Source organism: Synchiropus splendidus, chromosome 13 (assembly GCF_027744825.2).
Source record: "Synchiropus splendidus isolate RoL2022-P1 chromosome 13, RoL_Sspl_1.0, whole genome shotgun sequence".
Lineage (NCBI taxonomy): Eukaryota > Metazoa > Chordata > Actinopteri > Syngnathiformes > Callionymidae > Synchiropus > Synchiropus splendidus.
This window is the reverse complement of record NC_071346.1, coordinates 10,477,422-10,497,681: the sequence shown is the minus strand read 5'-3', so window position 1 is coordinate 10,497,681 and position 20,260 is coordinate 10,477,422. Positions and strand designations below refer to the sequence as shown.

The 20,260-nt window shown below is 41.6% G+C and overlaps 1 protein-coding gene across 2 annotated transcripts; it reads left to right on the top strand.

Annotated features, from left to right (window-relative positions):
* Positions 1–15,052: 15,052 nt before the first annotated feature.
* LOC128769973 (phosphatidylinositol 3-kinase regulatory subunit gamma-like) lies at positions 15,053–19,954 on the top strand. Of its 2 annotated transcripts, none has more exons than XM_053884155.1 (10): positions 15,053–15,377; positions 16,896–17,007; positions 17,085–17,183; positions 17,255–17,435; positions 17,512–17,628; positions 17,707–17,846; positions 17,916–18,092; positions 18,159–18,233; positions 18,330–18,500; positions 18,576–19,954. In XM_053884155.1, the coding sequence occupies exons 1-10, from the start codon at positions 15,323–15,325 to the stop codon at positions 18,847–18,849; spliced, it is 1,401 nt and encodes a 466-aa protein (XP_053740130.1). In that variant the 5' UTR covers positions 15,053–15,322; the 3' UTR covers positions 18,850–19,954. The 2 variants fall into 2 exon arrangements, with proteins under 2 accessions (XP_053740130.1, XP_053740129.1); XM_053884154.1 differs by having other exon boundaries at positions 17,704–17,846.
* The last annotated feature ends 306 nt before the right edge of the window (positions 19,955–20,260 follow it).

Sequence of the window (20,260 nt, the reverse complement as noted above, 5' to 3'; positions counted from 1 at the left end):
AGGGAGGGAGCTGGAGGCTTGTGATGTCACATCTGCACTAAACCAATCCCTGCAGCCGTGGTCACATGGCCCATGTCCCCTGATGCCTTAGCAGCTCGCAGATTACCTCCACTCTCCTGCCTCACACACAACACCAGGTGTCATCAACAGTTTTCCAGGCTTCACTTGCGAGCAGACTATTATTTGAACAAATCCTTTTAGATTTAGATGACGTGATTTAATATACTTCAGTAGTGGATCGTGTTACACACTTTTGAACGGGCTGACAACACAAAAAATGTTGTTATTATTTGCGGTGGTGTTCGATTCAAGAAAGTGATTAATTTAGTGATGAATTTATATAATTTAATCGCAGTTTAATTGTATAAGAATATTTGCCACAAGAAGCCACATTTAACCAACAAAATGTTGTTTATTTTGCATCAGTTTGACAATAGCACAATAAGTCAAAATGGTGGCTATATTCAAGTTTTTATATCACCTTATTCAAACTAAAGCTCTTTTAATGTCTTGAAAATATTTGTATAAGAATTTCAAGTCTATTCAGAGTAGTGGAAACCCTGGCCATTGTGTAGAGAAAAACCTCCCTGAACAAAAGCAAACAGATGCTTTTGTTTGCTTTTGTTCAGGGATTCCTCCGTGTTTGTTGTTGTTGTTATCATCCTAGCTGCCACGTGTCTTGTGCATCAGTGTGATCAGTGGACCAGGAACTCCTGCACTTACAAAGGTTCCCTGTTGTATGGAGAGCAAACTGTTCAATTCAATTAATTTTTTGTGGTAATTAATGTATCGTAATAATGTTGCATTATTAAAAGTCCCACCACTAGCCTATAATAGTCAAACTTGTAGAGAAATAACCTTTTCACATCAGTGACACAGTGCATTTGAGCAGGCTGTAAACCAAATTAAAGTGCACTGAACCTTTTATATTTTTATGAATTTAATAGAGAAATAATTCCTATAAATGTGCAGAACAAAGATCCAAGTTTTATATTTTCATTGCGTTGAATTTTGGATGCCAATGAAGCACTGCCACTGCTTCCACGCAGCAAACAAGATCCCCATGGAGAATTAAATTGGACAGTCGGATGAGCTCCGGGGCAGTCTGGAGGAATTTTGAATAAATAATAAGTTTGATTCTAGGGCTGTTTTTTTATAGCATGTATTAAACACTGCTTGGCCCAGATTAAACAGACAATCAGAATGGAAAGCATTAGTGCATTCAGAAGTAATGAAAAAGCCATTTTTTAAATTGGTAAATAAAAACTCAAACCATTCTCTGAGACATGCCATTGCCTGTTTCCAACTCTTGTAAGAGTTTCTACTGTCGTGTATTATGGGAATTATTTTGAGATGCGGATCATTCAAAATGAACACTAGGAATGAATGGGTCACATATAATTATATTTTACAAGGACTGTTTTCTCCGTTTATGCTGCACCTTCTTCAAAGCGTCTTCAACTGCAACAATGTTTGAATTTAATATAAACATCATGTTCATTATAATCATATTGGTGTAGTGCTAGCACGCTCAAAAAATATATTAAGATGACATTTTAAATGAATAATAAATGACCACCCCTAAAAAGTTTGTCTTTTTACTCAAGATTTTGTAACTAAACAAGAAGTTGCGCGACAGAACTAAAGACAAAATACCCCAAACTCCGGGAAGGTTTTCTCTCACCTGAAATAGCGGCAGCAGACGCACGTGTCTATATGGATCCAGGAAGACACGGTGTTCTATTTGCGTGGCATAGCTGTGTTTATAGGGACCGCAGGCTGGCGGGAGCATCCAGGAGTAACCGTTAATGAGCTTATCGAACTTGGTGCGACAGAGCTCAGGCTTCTCCAGTGTGAAATCTCTAACTAGCGTCTTACATAACACGTCAACAAGAGTCAGAAATCACAGCATTAGTGGCGCCAACTGGACACGTGGACAAGTAAAGTAAAGCTCCGAAAATGACAGCAAAAATAAGTAGCAAAACGCCAGGAATTGTCTTGTGATGTAACGCCATTGTGTATGTTTCAATTATTTTTTTAAAAAGTAATTGTTTGTTATATTACATTGACCGACCGGTGGACTAGCGTTGCTCGATACTGCCATCTGTCGGCCGAGACTCCAATAACTTATATAGTAGTATAGATAGTTTCTTTGTTGTTTTTTGACACATAAAAAGTAAATGCCGTTCAGAAGTTTGGTCTCGTGAAAGTCAGCTGAAGCAGAAACACAAAGAACCATTCAGAGGAGGACTGAGGAAGCCTATAAAGTTTGAATTATTATTCTCATTATACTGGAAAACAAGAGCCCAAGGATGGATGTCAGCACTGGACTGAACGTCTGCATGGTGTTTTATTATTTGACAAGCCACGTTTTGCGACATTAATGATATGGCGGATTATTATTTTTTTGTCTAATTTGTTTGCCTCAAATTGGTGGACGAGTGAACCGATTGTTCTTGTCAATCCACACCAGGGGGCGCACTTTCGACGGAGTTCAGAATAATAGGTTTTGTGTTAATTCAGCTTCTATCCGCTAGATGGCAATGCAGTAGTGAAAATACAAATCCGGCGCGGTTACACATTAAACACAAAAATTGCGTTTGTTTGACATCTGAAGATAAGCGTCAACCTGACGGTCATGCGGCAGCGGCATCGAAACGCCATGTAAATAGGCCATTATTTGTGCTGACCCCGGCGATGACATCACCGCCGAACGAGCGTGGACGCGCGCACAGATGGCAGTTTGGTCATGGATCACGGGGTGGCAGTGTTACACACCGGTGAATTAACCAATTGTTTCTGGGCAGAAAAGGCTGAGCCAAGGAAATGTGGTGAAAAAGAAAGCGAGCTAAGTGGATGATGTAATCCTTTAAAGGGACATTCACAAAAAATCCAATATGGCTACAATAGCCATGGCAACAGTGGAAAGAGGCAGCCAGTGCCAATCGGTGCTCAGCACAGCCCACTTCCATTCAATAAACGTGGAAAAGATTCATCAGCAGCATAAATGTGCCACATAAAACCCACCCATTTGGAAATGTAACATGCCACTGATCTACAGTGTAAAGCATAATAAGGAGCAGCGTTTGGCCTGCCAAACAAGACCCGTGAACACGTCGTCTCAAAGGACCAGTGAGAAGCTGGATTATCTAGGTATTTATTCCACTAGATGCTACAGGGAAGTAGCTGGAAGTATTTAGAACCAAGGTATAAAAAAACCAAAGGGTTTTGGTGACCCAAAAAGGAAAGCAAAAAAAAAAAAAATCTGAAAATGTGAAAGCACCACAATGAGTTGGAGTATTTTACTCATAATAATAATAATAATAATAATAATAATAATAAACATTTTTGAAATACAGTAACCCCTCGCTCAATATGTCTTCGCCAACTGATTTAAAATATTTTATTTTTAAGAATTTTAAATCAAATTCGAAATTCCTCTTTTCTTGTCTTAAATATTTTTAAAAATGTAAAAAAATTAAAAAAAAAAATCACAAAATCAATATAATCTAAAAAATTCTGGAGTAAAATTTAGATATATTATTTACAGATAAACCATTTCTAAACTGTGTAAAATTCTTAAACAAAAAAAAAATTTGAAGGCTTACTGTTAATGCAAAGTAGATGAATGACTAAAACTGCAAAACGGAATTGGTTAAAGGAACATGAGAATTAAAAAAAAATAATAATATTTATGGTTTTTACATTTCTGTAGGTCCCTGTCTTAATACGGCTCCATCGTACAACAGTTAAAAAATCCAAACACCTGGAGAAATGTCATTCTGTTTCCACTGCAAGCATGAATCTTGTGCACAAACTAGTTCCTGAACGCAGCTCAAAGACAAGACAAGACAAGAAAAGATTCGTTTTCACAACCAGCCAGAATATTTAAAGAAGATTTCAAATCTGTTTCACTTTCTTTTCTTCATGAATCAGGTGACTGGAACAAGCACAGCATTTGGTGACCTTTGGGATTGTGACTTCTAATGGCAACAGTCAGTGAGCTGCATCACCATAAGCCAAATATTAAAAAGCGGCTCGTCACATGAGCCTTAGATCTTCTGAATTATATTAAAATGTGTTCACTACCGACCAAACTTGACAAGCTGACAAGCCTCATCCCACAAGCCACTTAGTAAAAACGTTCAGCTTTCTCCTGCACCCAGTAAAATGGACCAAAAATAAAGAGGAATAACCCTGACATTCCCAGCACATACATAATGCTAATAATTTTCTGCACGTAAAAGCTGTGGCCTGGGATCTGCCTTGTTTGCATATGACCTCAGCTCCAACGCCTCAGGCTAAACAGAAACACCATCCATTAAAAGGAGTGGTTAACCAGCTCACTCCCAAATTACAGTGACTCCGGGTTCCCGTTTTACTGATGTAGTGGTTGTGTGGTTCATCAAGTCGTGTAGGTGACTGTTATGACTGTTATAGTGAGACACACTCACGCAGGCTTTCCTCCCCTTTTAAAAAAAAAAAACGGAGCCGGGCATTTGTTGAACGCTGGAAAGGCAGGATGCAGCGGGCGCGGGCTGAATCACAATTAAAAATCTGTCACACTGCCTTCAGAGATTACTTGCTTTACTTCAGAACCCATACAGCTGCACCCACCATGTTTCCGCTGACGGGGTTTTGGGAATGAGATTTAACCACATCCTCCAACAAGGGGAACATTTCAGCAGCCTGGCCAAGGTGCTGTTGCTGAAGGTATTTTTGAACAACTTTCATGAGCGTGTAAAAGCGCTGCAGGGAAGAATCCTTCCATTGCCGTCAGCTGGTGACATGTCATCAGGCTCACTGCGGCATGATTGGCAGCTGTGGAGAGGTATCCAGATAACACCCTGGTTATAGAGTTGACCTCCTAGCCAAACTCTTATCTTCACCTCCCCTCCTCCAGCTCCAGTTGACAACATTTACGCAGCGCCTCAGCGCACCTCACCGTCATCTGTCCTCTTTTAATACCGATCTTTGACCTTGCCGGCTAAATATAAGTTCACCCTGACTTCCACGCAGTGAATCTTCCCATGTGGTTTTGCTTTGTTGGAGCGCATGTTTAGATGTGATCGAAAAAGAATGAAACCCTGCAACATTATTTCCCGTTTGCCTTATGGCTGCCAGTTCTAGTCAAGGGATTTTCCTGCCCACCATATTCAAGGGGAAAACTATTTCCGGATTGTGTCTTTTTGGCAGAAGTTTTTGGAATGAGAGGCCATGGAAAACTGAGAGTGGCAATGTGGTGAGAGCGGTGAGCAGGGAAAAGGAAGCGAAAGGGCAGGAGACGGCGAATGTGTGTATAACAAAATTCTTCACCAACGCAGCCCAATCATTCTGGCTTACATAAATTAGAGTGTATTCAAACTGCGGCAGTGGAAGGGTTTTGTTTGTCTCCCTAGCAGCTTGATCACATCCCCTTATCCTTTCCAATTCTTCGAGAACATCCTATTATACTGCGACGTACAGACGTGCAACCCTAGTAACCTGTTTACCTTTTGACATTTGCAGCGTCGACCCAGCTAACCACCTCTGACAGATATAACCATGAGAGAAAGGTGGTCAAATGGGCTTTGGCATTTAAACGCCCCACTTCATCCTGGTTAGTTGGCCAATTGAATCCTCATTTGATGCTCGTCGAGAGGGGACGTCTAACACGGACCGAATCTGCCTTGAATCCTATTAATTTTGGTCATTTGAGTCACTGTAATTTTCCTTTGAATTTGAAAAATTAGTTAGCAGTGTCCAACGTCTGGCTCAAGGGCCACTTGCAGCCCATGACCTATCTCCAAACGGACCGCCACTTTACATACGATCCAGTGAGTCGGGTGAACTAGATCGCCATTAATTTATATATTTATATACACATTTATATATAAATATATTTATAATAATAACATAATACAAGTAACATCCAACTTACGACCAGTTGGTCGGAACCAATCGTCGGTCGTCAGCTAACTGATAGAAGGTACCTCCAAGTGAAATATTGAATATCCAGATTTAAAATCTGACTACAAGTAACATCCAACTTACGGCTGAGATCAGTTGCGACCCACCGGTTGTAAGTCGGATTTCACGTAAGTCGAATGCCATTCAAAATAGCCGACTGGAGGGTTATAGGTGCTACTGTAGTGGTAGATGGCTGTGTGAGAGTGAGATGCTGGGATACTGTGCTGCCTTAACTGTCATACGCAGTGCTGGGATACCATGTGCTGCGGTGCCAGACAGTGAATTAAAAAAAAAAAAAAAAAAGCACCTGCTGGCTGTGGTCGTAAGTACAGGTGGACATAAATCGAGTAGGTTGTAAATCAGATGTTACTTGTAATAATAATATGGATTATAATACAAAATAAATAATAATAAAGCATTATTTATATAGCACTTTTTAAAATGCTGTTCAGAAAAAAAAAACTTTACAGGTAAAACAATTGACTGAGAACTAAGGAAATGTTAGGAGGATATTACCTAAATACAAGCTAATAAAAGTGAGTTTTTAGCAGGGATTTAAAGGTGGCAGTACACGTTGTGTAGAGCTGGGGAGCCCAGAGATAAAAGGCTCTGTCGTCTCTAGATTTAAATCCAGATTTAGGGACAAGTAGCGAAGACCCACTTGTGGATTTGAGGATCCTGTTTCCTTCTAGAAGGTCAGCACTTCTACAATGTAGTTGTGGGCCAGACCAAGATGGGCTTTAAAAGTTAGCAGTAAAGTCGATTTAAAGTGAACAGGGAACGAATGCAGAGAAGCTAACACTAGAGTGATGTGCTGCTGAGCCAGTTAGAAGTTCGGAACCCGCTGGAGGCATGAAACATGAACACATTTTCCTGTTCCAGCTCATGTGTTGGTCAAAACCAGTTTAAGATCAAAGCTGCAGGACTAGGCAGACTGAACACACCTGAGGCAAACAATTCTGAATTTCAATTAGCGCACCAGAATATTTCTTTAAACTGCAACATCATTTGACCACTAGAGCTGATGGTAACAGGCAGTAACAAACACATTGTTAGCACTTATTTTAGGAGCTATTGATTGTGCTGTTCCAAAGATTTAAAAGTGGTACCTAGAAGTGCGTTTGTTCGTACACTTGTTTGTTCACTTGTTCATTAGTTCACAGGCAGAATAAGTCCAACATGGACCAGAATGTTTCAGGGTTGGAAATGGGCTAACTCAGACGTGCTTTGACACTCGGTGTTCTGTTGGTTCAATTGGATTTCCGAACGTCCTGAAGATCTATTGATTCCAGTTGCATCTGCTGTTATCGGTCTCAGTACCAGCTCCGTGTGAGTACTAAGGGACCTAAAACAAACACATTGGATGGCGATGTTTACAACAGTCAACAGAAGAACACGAGAACAAACTCTTATTTACGAGCTTGTCTTCTCTCTTCTGCCTCCTGTGTGTCTCATGCAAAAGTCTAGGGTAAAAACGAATCCCGATGAATGTGGAAAAGAAGTCTGGCGGGCGGTTTTTATAACATACGGAATTGAGTTTGTGCCACATACAATAGTGCTACAGGAACTAATTTAATTTGAATGTAACAAAACATTTTTCATCATTCCAGTCACCTTTAAGTTAAATAACAGATCACTCAAATGTATTATCCTATAGTCCGTAAAATAAGGATTACTAAGAAAGGAGGTTTTTTTAAGTTGGATTCACTCTGACTTGCTCATTCAGCATGGAGAGTTGACTCTTGCAAAGCAAACCGCGAACCCGAGATTAAGAATATGTTGACAAGTGCGCAGCTGTGGACTAGAAAGATAGAAGTAAAATATTGTCGGAAAACAGTCGTTATCAGAGAGGTGTAAGCTTTTATAGTCTACACTACTATTTCTTTTAAAAACAAGTTCCAAAACATGGCACATGTTCAGAGTCAAGTTCATTTTAAGTTTTGGAAGACGGAATGGGTGGGCGTCATTCAAAGGTGAGGCAGTTATATAAACCGTGCCTTCACTTTCATTGAGGTTCTTGTTTAGTTCCGTGTCCTGGGCCAAGTTATGTATTTCCATTCTCCATTTCCTTCGGTAAGTGCCTTTTGGTTCTCATCCTAAGTCTTCTCATCCTGAACGTAAACACGCTGTGACATACATGACATAACGCCTCCACTCATTTAAAGACGCTGGCTTTGCTACAGCGAACGAATTCAGGTCACGATGGAACATCAAATCGAGTATGACGTCGTAACCTTGGGCTTACAGTCCGCCGCCTCAAAAGGCCGAGTCTTAAAGACCCAAGAGGAGTTTAGTTGCGCCCTTTGTGGCTCAAGGTTGTCTCGTTCACACATGTCATTGGTGCGTCTGCTATTGTTTGTTTTGGAGATTCTGCCCTATCCTCTTACTGTTATGGCTTTTCACTGAGTGCTTAACACATGCCGAAATAACTTCCTTAAGACCAATGTAAGCAAATACCACTTAAAGTATTTGTATGGCAATACATGAGAATGCATGTGATGAAGGGGGTGCCACTTGCGTGCCGGACAGTGGTAGTTTGTTTTGTCAGCAAAATGTCAATCTGTCTTTGCAAGGTTATCCCATTTGATCTCCCTAAATACACAGAGCCTGGTTGTCCATCTGCTTGGCAGTCGAGCACTCACCCACCCCCATTAACACTCAGCACCACTTGCTCGGGTCTGGAGGTCTTGGCTTTCTACCTCCCACTGAGAGAATATGAAAAGCCAGACAAAGCTTTCCATTCTCTTCTTTTACTGTCAGATTTTTGGATCAGTGTAATCCTCAAATGACTGCAACACCAGTAAAGCGGTTTGCTTGCTTCATTTTGGGGAACTTCACCGCCCCGACAACACAATAGCGCTCTCTAAATGGGACAGTCGAAGACATTCGCATGGCCACAGAACATCCCAGCTATCCAATAATCGAGGCAACTTCCCCCTCAATGTGCAAAAGAAAGTTCCATCCCTGGTCCAAATTGCCCCGGGATCCCCAGAGTTATTCAGCGTGTGCAAATGAAAGAAGTTTCTTGGAACGGCGCCTGCCTCTGAGCAGAGCACAGCAAGCCTCGCACACACTCAGACACACATCAGCTCTCTGGGCAAGTTTGGCACCCGAACCAGACAAATTTGAGCCAAGACTCATGTTGCGTGCTAACTCACTCCCTCCCCCACCCCCTCTTGCTATACCGCTCTGCAATTATATGCTACGCTCCCACCCAAACATGCAAGAATAGGCCTTCTCAGTCAACAGACAAACCGAGTCATTCTGTCCTCAAACCATGACATCATGACCATTTGACTTCAGCAGAAATTCAGTCTTAATTTAACTTTGTCAGGGGAAAAAGTGGCATGTTACGCAGAGAGAGTGGTGAGAAGAGGCAACTCTGGGGGGAGAGCTGTGAGGCTAAACTGCATGTGAGCGTATCAAACCAAGGAGAGATGCGTCAGGCATGACATGTTGTTGGAGCAAAACATGGTAACATTGTACCACTGTGAAGTTGTCCTACAAGAGTGTCCCACTGTTTACGTTAGAAATTATGTAACAACAATAATGATCTTTTCTACGACCATACAATTTATTATATTCTGTTTTATGTTATTCTGTCTTAGCCTGCTGAAATGTACCTATATCACGTAACCTATGTTAATAATTAATATATATAAATAAAAGTTAGATATATATATAACGACTTTCAGTACACTTGATACTGCATGGCTACAGTGAAATATATGTTTATTTTGAGAAAATAAAAAGATAAAATGTTAAATCAAATACATACATTGCAGCTCAAAACTTTCATTTGGCTTCTTCAGAGTCCGTTTGGCTGAAAAAATACTTTGATACTTTGGCCCCTGACATGCTATTGGTGCATCATTTCATAATATATATATTTTTTCAAAGGTAAACATTTTCCTTTCAGATGAGTTGTTGATGAAGTTTGAACTTCAGCACTTTGTTCCTCATGTTTTTAATGACTGTACTCAATACATTGTTAAAGGAAGAACAAGAATAAGAACATCTTTGCAATACTGCTTAAATGTCGACGAACTTCTTACTTTTTATGTTTTCAAGTTAAGTAAACGGCACACTGCAGCCTTTTTCTGATAGCTTTGACTAAATTTGCCCAATATATGTTGAGTACTGTTGTGTGATTTTAAAAACACACTTGAATTAACTGTGCAGTATATTGTGACATCATGATATATCGCATTGTGATCCAGGTATCGTGATGTGTATCATATCGTGAAGTTCTTTTGACTTGTGTATTTTCAAAGATTTCTAGTATCTTTCAAAATTACAAATCCTCCACAAGAAATGTTGCTAAACATTGTTGTAAAAATACAAATCCAGAAACGCACCTGTGAGTACTTAAAAAAAAAAAGGTTGGCAGTTTACCATATGCTGGTTTAATTGACCCTGACAGGAATATGCAGCTGTCAGGTCCATCCATAACATTTAAATACGCTCCAGCCAGGCATGTTACAATATATTAATGTATCGGCCAGATTTAGCTGAGAATTCTCTTGATGACCTTCAGTTTGAGGAAGTTCCGTGGGGTTTAGACGCATCTCTCAAACTGCTGACAGCTCCACTGTGGAGCACACCTCATTTTCTAAATCTGCCCCGCAACAGAGTCGTCTCCTGCGTCCTTCCTAGTCAGGGAGGGGTTCTTAATAGTGTGTGAGCACTTACGTTGGTGTGCATGTACATATGCTTGAGCCAGGGCACCTCAGACAGACCCAACAATAAGGATAGTGGCTTTCACCGCGGACACTCTTGCTCTCCCACACTCTCATAAATAACCATACAGAGCCCAAGCGCAGCTTCGGGGGAGAAAAGGAGAGAAAAGAGCCATTTAGCCAGCTCCTCTCCTCTCATGCCTTCCTACTGACCTTTTCTTCGGGTCAGCCAGGCCGGCCACAACTCTGCCACCGACCCCTCCACCTCTGGTTTTCTCCTTTCTGACACTAACCTGAATCACTTGGACACTAGAGCTGTGCAGAGAAGCCACTTAACAGGCTTGGCTCATTGCAACAAGGCATCTAGGAGCTGGAAGGCACAAACCCTCGTGAGCTCTCAGTGCAGGAGCATGTGAGATGGCAGAAGGGTTCAGAGGTGAAGGTCACAATATGGGAGGAGGGGGAATAAATCCTGTAGTATGGACGACAATGGCTGCAATCCCCACTGACAATGATGCCATTGTGGGCTATTGGTTGCTTAGTGTGTCCTGGAGCTGTGCCTAATAGAGTTATAGTGCTGATGAGATGACTGTGTTGCTGAGAGTAGTGTCCCTTTATATAAGGGGGCAACTGCTGAGGAGCATGAAAGAGGTCTCAGGGATTTTTTTCTCCTTCTTCTTTTTCAATTTATCTTTGCATGAAAGCTCACCATTGTGCAGCCTTGTTTGTGTGTGTGTGTGTGTGTGTTTCTGAAAGAGACAGTATTGAGCTCGTAATGGCTCGGAGACAAATATGAGTTCTGTCTTTTGAGAATTGCAGATGACCAAGCTGATTTCATACCTGCGCTATGACATAGCGTCTTCAACTCTCACTTTGATAATTTGTTGAAACAATCACTTTGGAGGAAAGTCCCAAAATGTGAGGGGATTTATGTCACTCGTGAATCATAGAGTGACAAATGATGCATGGTGGATATGGCCAGAAGAGCTGGTCAGAGAGTCAGAGGCACTGACAGGAGGGAGTTTGAAAAAACGGTATGTCAGTTTTGCTGATGTCTTTAGTAACAGGAGCCTCAAATTTAACATTCTCTCCACCAAACATCAGTTTTTTTTCCCCCACATTTTGGCTTCTCTTTGACCTCCTTAAGAAACAAGCTATGTTTCCCAGGGCCCAGCTATTTGAAGCTCATAGTTTTGGTCATCCAAAGTATTCTGTTCCAACTCGAGCCGTTCAGACACTGTCCCCACTTACATTTCCACAATGGCTGGGTCCTGGGGGCCAGACCATAGCCGCCCAACACTCTGCCCACAGTGCAGTTGCCTCTGGCACGTCTTCTGCGTGCTTTGTGTGCTGGTTCTGGCCTTCGATCAGGGAAACCCCACAGTCTCTCCATGGTGAATGTTGAGCACCGTGCCAGCACTATTGTAGGTCTCTTCGACGGATGTGAATAGACGCACACTACATTACAGAAGATTTAGCCGACGTTAAATTCACACTGCGTGTAAATGTCAGGAGCTGACATGGATCCAACTTTTGGTAAATTAATCCTTGACATGGTTAATGTGTGTTGTGTCTTTATGATGCACAACAAACAAAAGCAAATCCAGATAAAAGTGTGCGCCAGATTAACGGCGGAGGAGATGCAGTTAATGAATGTCATTCCTCGACACAGTCGGGGGAAATATCTCTAAATAAGTCTGAAAAGCCGACAGATTAATATGACAATCTAGTGCCAGGAGAAATCCTATTAAGTGTACATTTAACACTCTCTTATGTGGGGGGATTAAAGAGTGAATACCACAGACAACACTGACCATAAGGCAGGAAAAACAACCTTTAAAGATGTTCATTTTTGTTTTGCCCATTCCCAAAATTCATGTCACTAATAGTTTTAATCGCATTTGGTATGAGTTGCTTTAAATAGTGATTTGAAGAGGCCTGCTTTTCGAGCGAACATATGGCTTTTATTACAGCACTTGTGCGGCTCAGTCCAACGGCATAGCACAGAGGTGGACATCAAGATGAGTCACATCAACGAGCAGCCTTGCACGCTTGCAGTATCAGCCTATCTTGTTAATCTTATGATTAGCCTTTACTGATCTCATCAGGACTGCCCAGATCTGGGGCACGGAGCCTTAAGGTTTATCCTTCAAGTTGGTCCTCTCAGAACACAGCACGCATAGATGGGGCATGTTAGTGTGGATATTCCTCCTGACACGCTCCCTGGGATTCTACTTTTCAGGCGACATTGTGGTGTTTCAAGGAGTTGGTAGAAGAAAACTGTGTCACAGATGTCGGGCCTAAAGGTTAGGGGCCAAGGCTTATGCCCCTCCTTACTCCAGGTTGTGGGGGGAAGGAGAGGCTGGCAGGTAGACAACATGAAAAGATTCATGCAAAGTTCTGAATAAACTGGAAACACAGGTTTAGTGTGTGATAAAAATAGTTGATCCAAAAGTTCTTTCCACTTCGTCAGTTTATTTAGCAAGTGTCATGGGCACCGACGGGGCGAAGGCATCGTCTTGCTGATGAGAAAAAGGAATGCCGGAGGCAATTACCTCCGTGTCTCTGGGTCAAAAGGGGACTGGTCGTAAACGCCTGGACACCAACCGAGATGGCCTCTAACCATGCAGGCCTTGTTTCACTCTCCCCAAAGCCAGATGCGTCAGCTGGGAGAAGCAGTCCTGGCTGTTTAAATTTACAGCACCATGTGAATCACTGTCTAGAACTGACAACAATATATGTGTTATGTTCTGACATGAGCTTGGACTCAATGGTCCAAATATTTCATGATTGAAAGCTTGACTCTGATTTTGACTTTTACACAATAAGAGTCGCATTTAGTTTTGCCCAAGTCTTTGACTCATTAAGATTATAAACAAAGATACTCTCCTCAGAAGAATCTGATCTTGTTTCTGTATACTTGGCTCCATTTGTAAATTTCTAGTGTCCATTTTCGGCAATCATCTTAGATAATCCATAGAAATATATCAGATTTCTTTTAATGTTGTTTCTCTTTCGCTACCATCCAAAGGTTATTTTTCCTCACTTATAAATACTTCATAGTCAAAAGTTGACTTTTTCATATGAGATAAACATATTAGGGTCCATTAAATTTGAATTCTGAAAATAAATGTTGGTGTTTAATGTTAATCCAGAACACGCTAAGCATATTTGACTGCTGTTATGCATTATAAAGTGTTTTGAAATATAGATTTCGACCCCCCCAGCATGTAATTTTTCCCTGTAAATCAACATCTAGTCAGTGTCACTTATGAATTCCCCTGAGGGAAAGCCATTAACAGATATCTCGTCTTTATTACAGTGTAGTTAAATGTTATACATACATGATTCCACAGTACAGTCTTTGTTTCGATGAAATGGCAAATCTATCCATCCATTTTACTACACTAATTTGCAAATCAAATCGTATATTTTCTTTGAGCTGATGCATTGATTAAAAAGGGGGAACGACTGGTTCAGTTCAATACATGGATAATTTAGACCTATGTGTCATCAAACTACGCTACTGGTTACAGCTGGATCATTGTGTGTGATTTCCTTGTGACCTTAAATGTGAAGTATGTAGTCCAATAAAAAAATCTACTCCAGTAGAAACTACTAACGTGATCATAGTCTACTAGTGACACGGTTTAAACAGGAAAATCTCAGCAATAATTAGTTGTTACCAGCTCTCAGGAAGCCATTTTCAGTTGCTGAACGTGTTTAACAAGCTGAACAAGAATTTAATATACACTTGCCAAGAAGGATGTCTGCCTCTCAGGTGACTTCTGGATACCCAATTGCATTAGACGGTTCAGAATTACAGAAAAAAAGTTATTTATTTATCATGTATACGTTTGGATTCTCTTTCGAACAAACTTTAAGTTGTTGTGTGAGCTGTTTTTGAGTGTGTGTCTTTAAAGTATTCATTCTAGCATGAGTAAAATCTGTGTGATCTTCAGAATTATTATATTATTTGATTTCATTGTTGTACCACGTGCATTATGACATTCAGCTTTAACGGACTGACGACATAAATAAGCAATCAAAAACATTGTACTTTAAGAACAACCTCACTAATCATGTGTTTCATTACACATTCGATTTCATTCATGCTGCTAAAGGAATATATCAGCTGTCACTGTGCAGCTCGGGAAGACGTGAATGAAACGTCTGGAATGTGCCATTTCAACAGAGGGTTGGATCCTTCTTTAAAACTCGAGTTTTCGACATGATGTATCGTCGTTTTTATATGATGGTTGCTTTTCTTTTATAGTTATATGATGTTAAGTCAAATGTACCTTTTCAGACTCTTTTACGAATATGGCTGTTAAAGAGCCCTATCGCGGGAGTTGGTACGGCCCTGCCGAGATGCAGTTAGGCACGTCCCTTTAAAGTCGCTCCACCTCCGAGATGAAGTCAAATCGAGCTCCGCTGCAAACCAAGCAGTCACGCAGACGGGGACCGTGTGGATCTGTGGAAAGTCCCTAGATAACAACGCGACTTTAACAACCTCATTTGGACTTTGGGATGTTTTATTGGACCCTACTGGATGGGCTTTTCCTCTTGTTCAAGTACAAGCAGGACCTCGGTTTGAGATAGGGCGACAGAGCCGTTTTACATTTTCTCCATTTTTTTATTGTTCTTTTTATTTGCGCCACGACAGCAAGCTGGACTACTCGTTTGATACAGGAATGGTTTATCTTCCTGAAGGGTTATTCTACATTGAAATGGATCCAGCACCACCAGGTAAGTTTAGGGTTAACGGCAGCCATTGTCTGCGGGAGTTGAAGAAGAGAGTCTCGCAAAAAAAAAGTGTGGCGTATTGATCATTGATAATAATAAATAATAACCCTCGCTATTGTGCGGTGATGTGAAGCAGGTGTCGGGGTTTTGGAATCCAGGGGTTCGGGCTCGCGCTCCACCGGTGGCACGCATAGCGCAATTCACTTGGCGATTACGTAATAGCTTTCGGAGGACCAGGCGCAGTGCTGAGCTCCTCGTCTTTTGTCCACCAAACGAGCCGGGGTACAGTCAGTACAGGTCACCGTTTGCGCCGAGACGCGAGTACGGTCCACCTGAAAGGCAGGATTTGTGTTGGAAATCTTGTCAGGACTCCTTTAATGTGGCGCATGAAACGAGCGCTTTGTTCTCCGTCTGCAGCCAGCCGTGCTTAATTTGTGTGCTAACTCCAGAAGTGAGCCAGAGGCGAGCAGGCGAGACAGCTCGTCTCATGACTCCACTTTTTATTCAACTTATTCTCCATAGGAGAGAAGCGCAGTGCTGATCCGTTCGTGTGTAGCCCAGCTCCGAGCTCAAGACTATTGGTGAAGTGCGTTATTATTCTATCCAGCGGGATCTCTGGTCTGAAGCCAGTTGAGTTTCTTGTGCAGGTTGCACCGAGGAGGGCGGCCACTATGTTGGTGCACCTGCCTTTTGTTTATTTTAAGGTCAGAATTAAAGGCGAGCGGACGGTGGGAGAGAGGCCACAGTTCCTCCACTCTGAGGGGGAGCTTGTGTTCTCCCTCCCTGCCTTATGAAAGGCACTTTTGTCCTGCGGTGAAATATATCGCCCTTCACCTCTCTTGATGCGGTTTGCCCTCTTTTTTTTTTCATTTTTAGAAAATTCGCTGAGCTTAGATTTATTTCCTGCTCGGCTGCTGGAAAACCTGCATGACTGAGCGCCTTATAAACCCGGGGTTTATATCCCACTTCAAAGTCTAGATTTGAAATATACATTCATTTTATTCATTTCTGCTCGTGGAAAATGTAGCTTTTTAAACACCATAATGGCGTTTAATTCCGCCTTGAATAGGGGGATATTTTTAGACCTGCTTGCACACGATATGGATGACATCACCTTGCGCCATTGGAAGCAATTCTTATCTTTTGTTCTTGGTGGCAGTTGCTAATCCAATAGATTAAGAATCTTAAGTACGAATCTCGAAAGATAGCGTTATTAAGAGTAACTACCAAGTAATGTCGCTAACACATTGAAGGAATACACGGCTTGGAATGATGAGGAAATGTTACGTGCTCCTGTTGCAGTCGAGTAATAGGCCACACTTGAAATCGTGACAATTATCTGGCAAGTGACATCTGTTGGGAACATGCCCGGGCTTGTCTCCTGATCATGACAGGCTTTATCAAGCAAGGGTGTGACGGAGCATGCTGTATGTTTAACAGGTCATGAGTAGGTCACCCTTAAAAGATCCAAATAGAGAGAACCGGGTCCTTATTTTTATTTTTTTCTTGTTGTTTTTATAGCGCTCCCTCCTCGGTCAACAAAGCCAGTGTCTTCCACCATGAACAACAACTGCCTTTGCCCACCTGCGTATTCTCTGCAGGAAGCTGAATGGTATTGGGGTGACGTAACCAGGTACTGACTCTTTTCCACAAAAAAAAAAAAAATCTCTTTGCGTCGCTGTGTCTTATCAGTTTATTTTGTCCCGTCAGGGATGAGGTCAACGAGAAGCTCCGCGACACTCCCGATGGCTCCTTCCTGGTGCGTGACGCATCCACAAAACTGCAAGGCGACTTCACACTTACGTTGAGGTATGAAATAATACTCTTTTTTTAGAAAGTGACGTCCGTGAATAATCGGGGTTTGATTCGCCCAACAACAGGAAAGACGGCCACAACAAGCTGATCAAGATATACCACCGTGACGGAAAGTATGGGTTCTCCGACCCGCTCACGTTTACTTCAGTGGTGGAGCTGATTTGGCACTACCAGCACCATCCGTTGGTGGAGTACAACGCATCGCTGGATTTGATGCTCACCTATCCAGTGTCACGACTACAACAGGTCAGTGTTGCAAATACACTGTGATATAATGGAGCATTTGTTCTTTTATTATATCTAATCTTATTATTGATTTCAGGTCAAAGAAGACAGTGTGGACGTCGCTGGGCGGAAGCTGAAAGAAGTCCACTGTCAGTACCAGGAGAAATCTAAGGAGTTTGACCGTCTGTATGAAACCTTCACAAAGACCTCCCAGGTATCAATGGAGTTCCATGCAACCACGTATTACGAGTATTAGATCCACGTTTGAGATCTCTTTACTTGCTTTAAGGAGATCCAGATGAAGCGAACCGCTATTGAGGCCTTCAACGAGACGATGCTCATATTTGAAGAGCAATGCCGAGAACAGGAGCGGTATGGCGAGGAGTTCGAGCGGAACAATCCAGCGGACGGCCCAGACCAGGACCTGGAGAGGTACTTCTAGCTTTTTCCCTTTCAAATGATTGACGCATCAGAACTCTTATCTGGACGCTCTCTACGCAGTTTTCTGATCAACTACGAAAAGCTGAAGTGCCGTCTGGTGGAGATATATGACAGCAAAATCCATCTGGAGGAGGATTTGAGGACTCAAGTGGAGGACTACAGAGAGACTGATAGAAAAATGAACAGCTTGAGGCCTGACCTTATTCAGCTACGCAACATCAGAGATCAGTACCTCAAGTAAGTTGCTTGTAACCACTAGTAGTTTTAATAAAAAGGAATATTAAATTGCTCTTCTCTTTGTAGCTGGCTCAACCACAAAGGTGTGCGCCAAAAACGCATCAACGACTGGCTCGGCATTCTGAACGAAAGCCTTGATGAGTATGTGATAATTCATAACCCCTTTATATCAAACATCAATAGTTATTTATATATATATATATATATATGTATAATACTGTTGTTTTATTCTTCCAGCACGTACGTGTTGAAAGGTGATGAGAAGAACTTGCCACATCAGGATGAGACAAGCTGGTTTGTGGGTGAGCTGAGCAGGACACAAGCTGAGGAGATGCTGGAGGGTAAAGCTTCTGGAACGTTTCTTATCCGGGAGAGCAGCAAGCAGGGATGCTACGCTTGCTCTGTTGTGTGAGTATACAGCAACCTATTCATTTGTCGAGTCAGCGATTGGCTTCATAAGTGACCCTTTCTTTTTGTCTGCAGCGTGAATGAAGAAGTGAAGCATTGCATGATCTACAGCACGCCACATGGCTACGGCTTTGCCGAGCCCTACGATGCCCACTGCTCCCTTAAAGACCTTGTCCTGCACTATCGCCTACACTCCCTAGTGCAACACAACGATGCCTTGGATGTCCGACTGTCGCATCCAGTGCAGGCCAAATCGCCCGCCGCACCTTCACTCAATGCAGAGGAGCACAAACTCTTACAGACTCCGAAACACACAGCAAGGCTGTCGCCAGCTGCTCCGGAAATGTAAACCAACAGAGAGATATAAAGAGGACATGTTTACTGTATCCTGCAAGAACGACTGCATTGAGGTGCATTGTGAACATTTTTGCACTACAGTGATTCCATCAGTTTTTTGTGAACACGTTCACAAATTGAAGTGGGACCGGAACTTGAATGTTTTTTTGTTTTTTTTTGGAGAGACATTTTAATATTTTGGAGGAAGAAAAAAAGTACTTTGTTTATTGCCGTTTGACTTAACTGACATCTTCTTAGCTCACTGACATTAGGTGCTGCCTCTTTGTTTGTGTTCTAGAGATGTTCAATTGAAATATATAGTTACCACTACTTGGTGCAGTTTGAAGGGGAAACGGTGCTCTTGAACAGCTTTTTTCCCGTTAAATTTGTAGACCACCATTATTTGGGTTCATTGCCAAGTGTGAATATGTGACATTGTTGTGGAATCTGGCAACTTTCCCCTGTCTTAACAAACGTGCATTTACAGTGGATATTATGTAGCATTAACATCCTGTAGAATGCAATTGTCAAAGTATAATCAATGTTTCATCCATTGACCAAAGCACTTAATAGTGAGCAAAAATACACCCCTTTCAGTCCAGACTATGTATCCTGGCAGGGGGGAGACCATTTATTTTACACCTGCTGATGTGCTGATCAAAACATAATCTGAAGTACTGTACGTTATATTCTGTTACTTAAAGAAGTATAAGCTTTTTGTATTCTATATATATATTTTCTATAAACACGCCACAAGATGAAAGCTTGAAGAACGTGCAATCCAACAGTATTTCTATTGTTGCAATGTATGAGGATGATGGTGGTAGTAGTGAAGGTGACGCTGTTATGAGAGGCTGGCATTAGCCGCAAAAAAACAAAAAAAAATAATGCACTCGCTTTGGTGGTGTCGGTATGATGTGGCCTCCTATGTTTGTGTGAACTGCCAGAGGTCCGGAAGTATCCTGCCTCCATTACTTGAACTGTGGCATTTGCTCAAGCTACGAATGTTTTTCATGACACGCAGCCTACATAGCTTAAGAGGAAAGGAATCCATGTTGAACTTGGCACATTTTTCAAGTTTAAGAACAATAGATACTCTGTACAGAGAAGCTGTAAAATGTATTTCCGAGGTGGCTTTATGGAAGGACTGTGATAAGGCGCATATATATATATATATATATATATATATATATATATATATATATATATATATATATATATATATATATATATATGAGGAGTCTACTAGGATGATGCTGAGCAATGTGAGATCCTGACCTTTTTCTTGCTGAAAGACAATAAACTGATGAGGGTTTTGTCATTTTGTGGCATCTATGTTGTGCGCTAAACATCATCGTGAGACGCCATTAAAATTTCACCACTTATTTACCTTGTTTCTGTGGAACGCAATTACGGACTGTTGT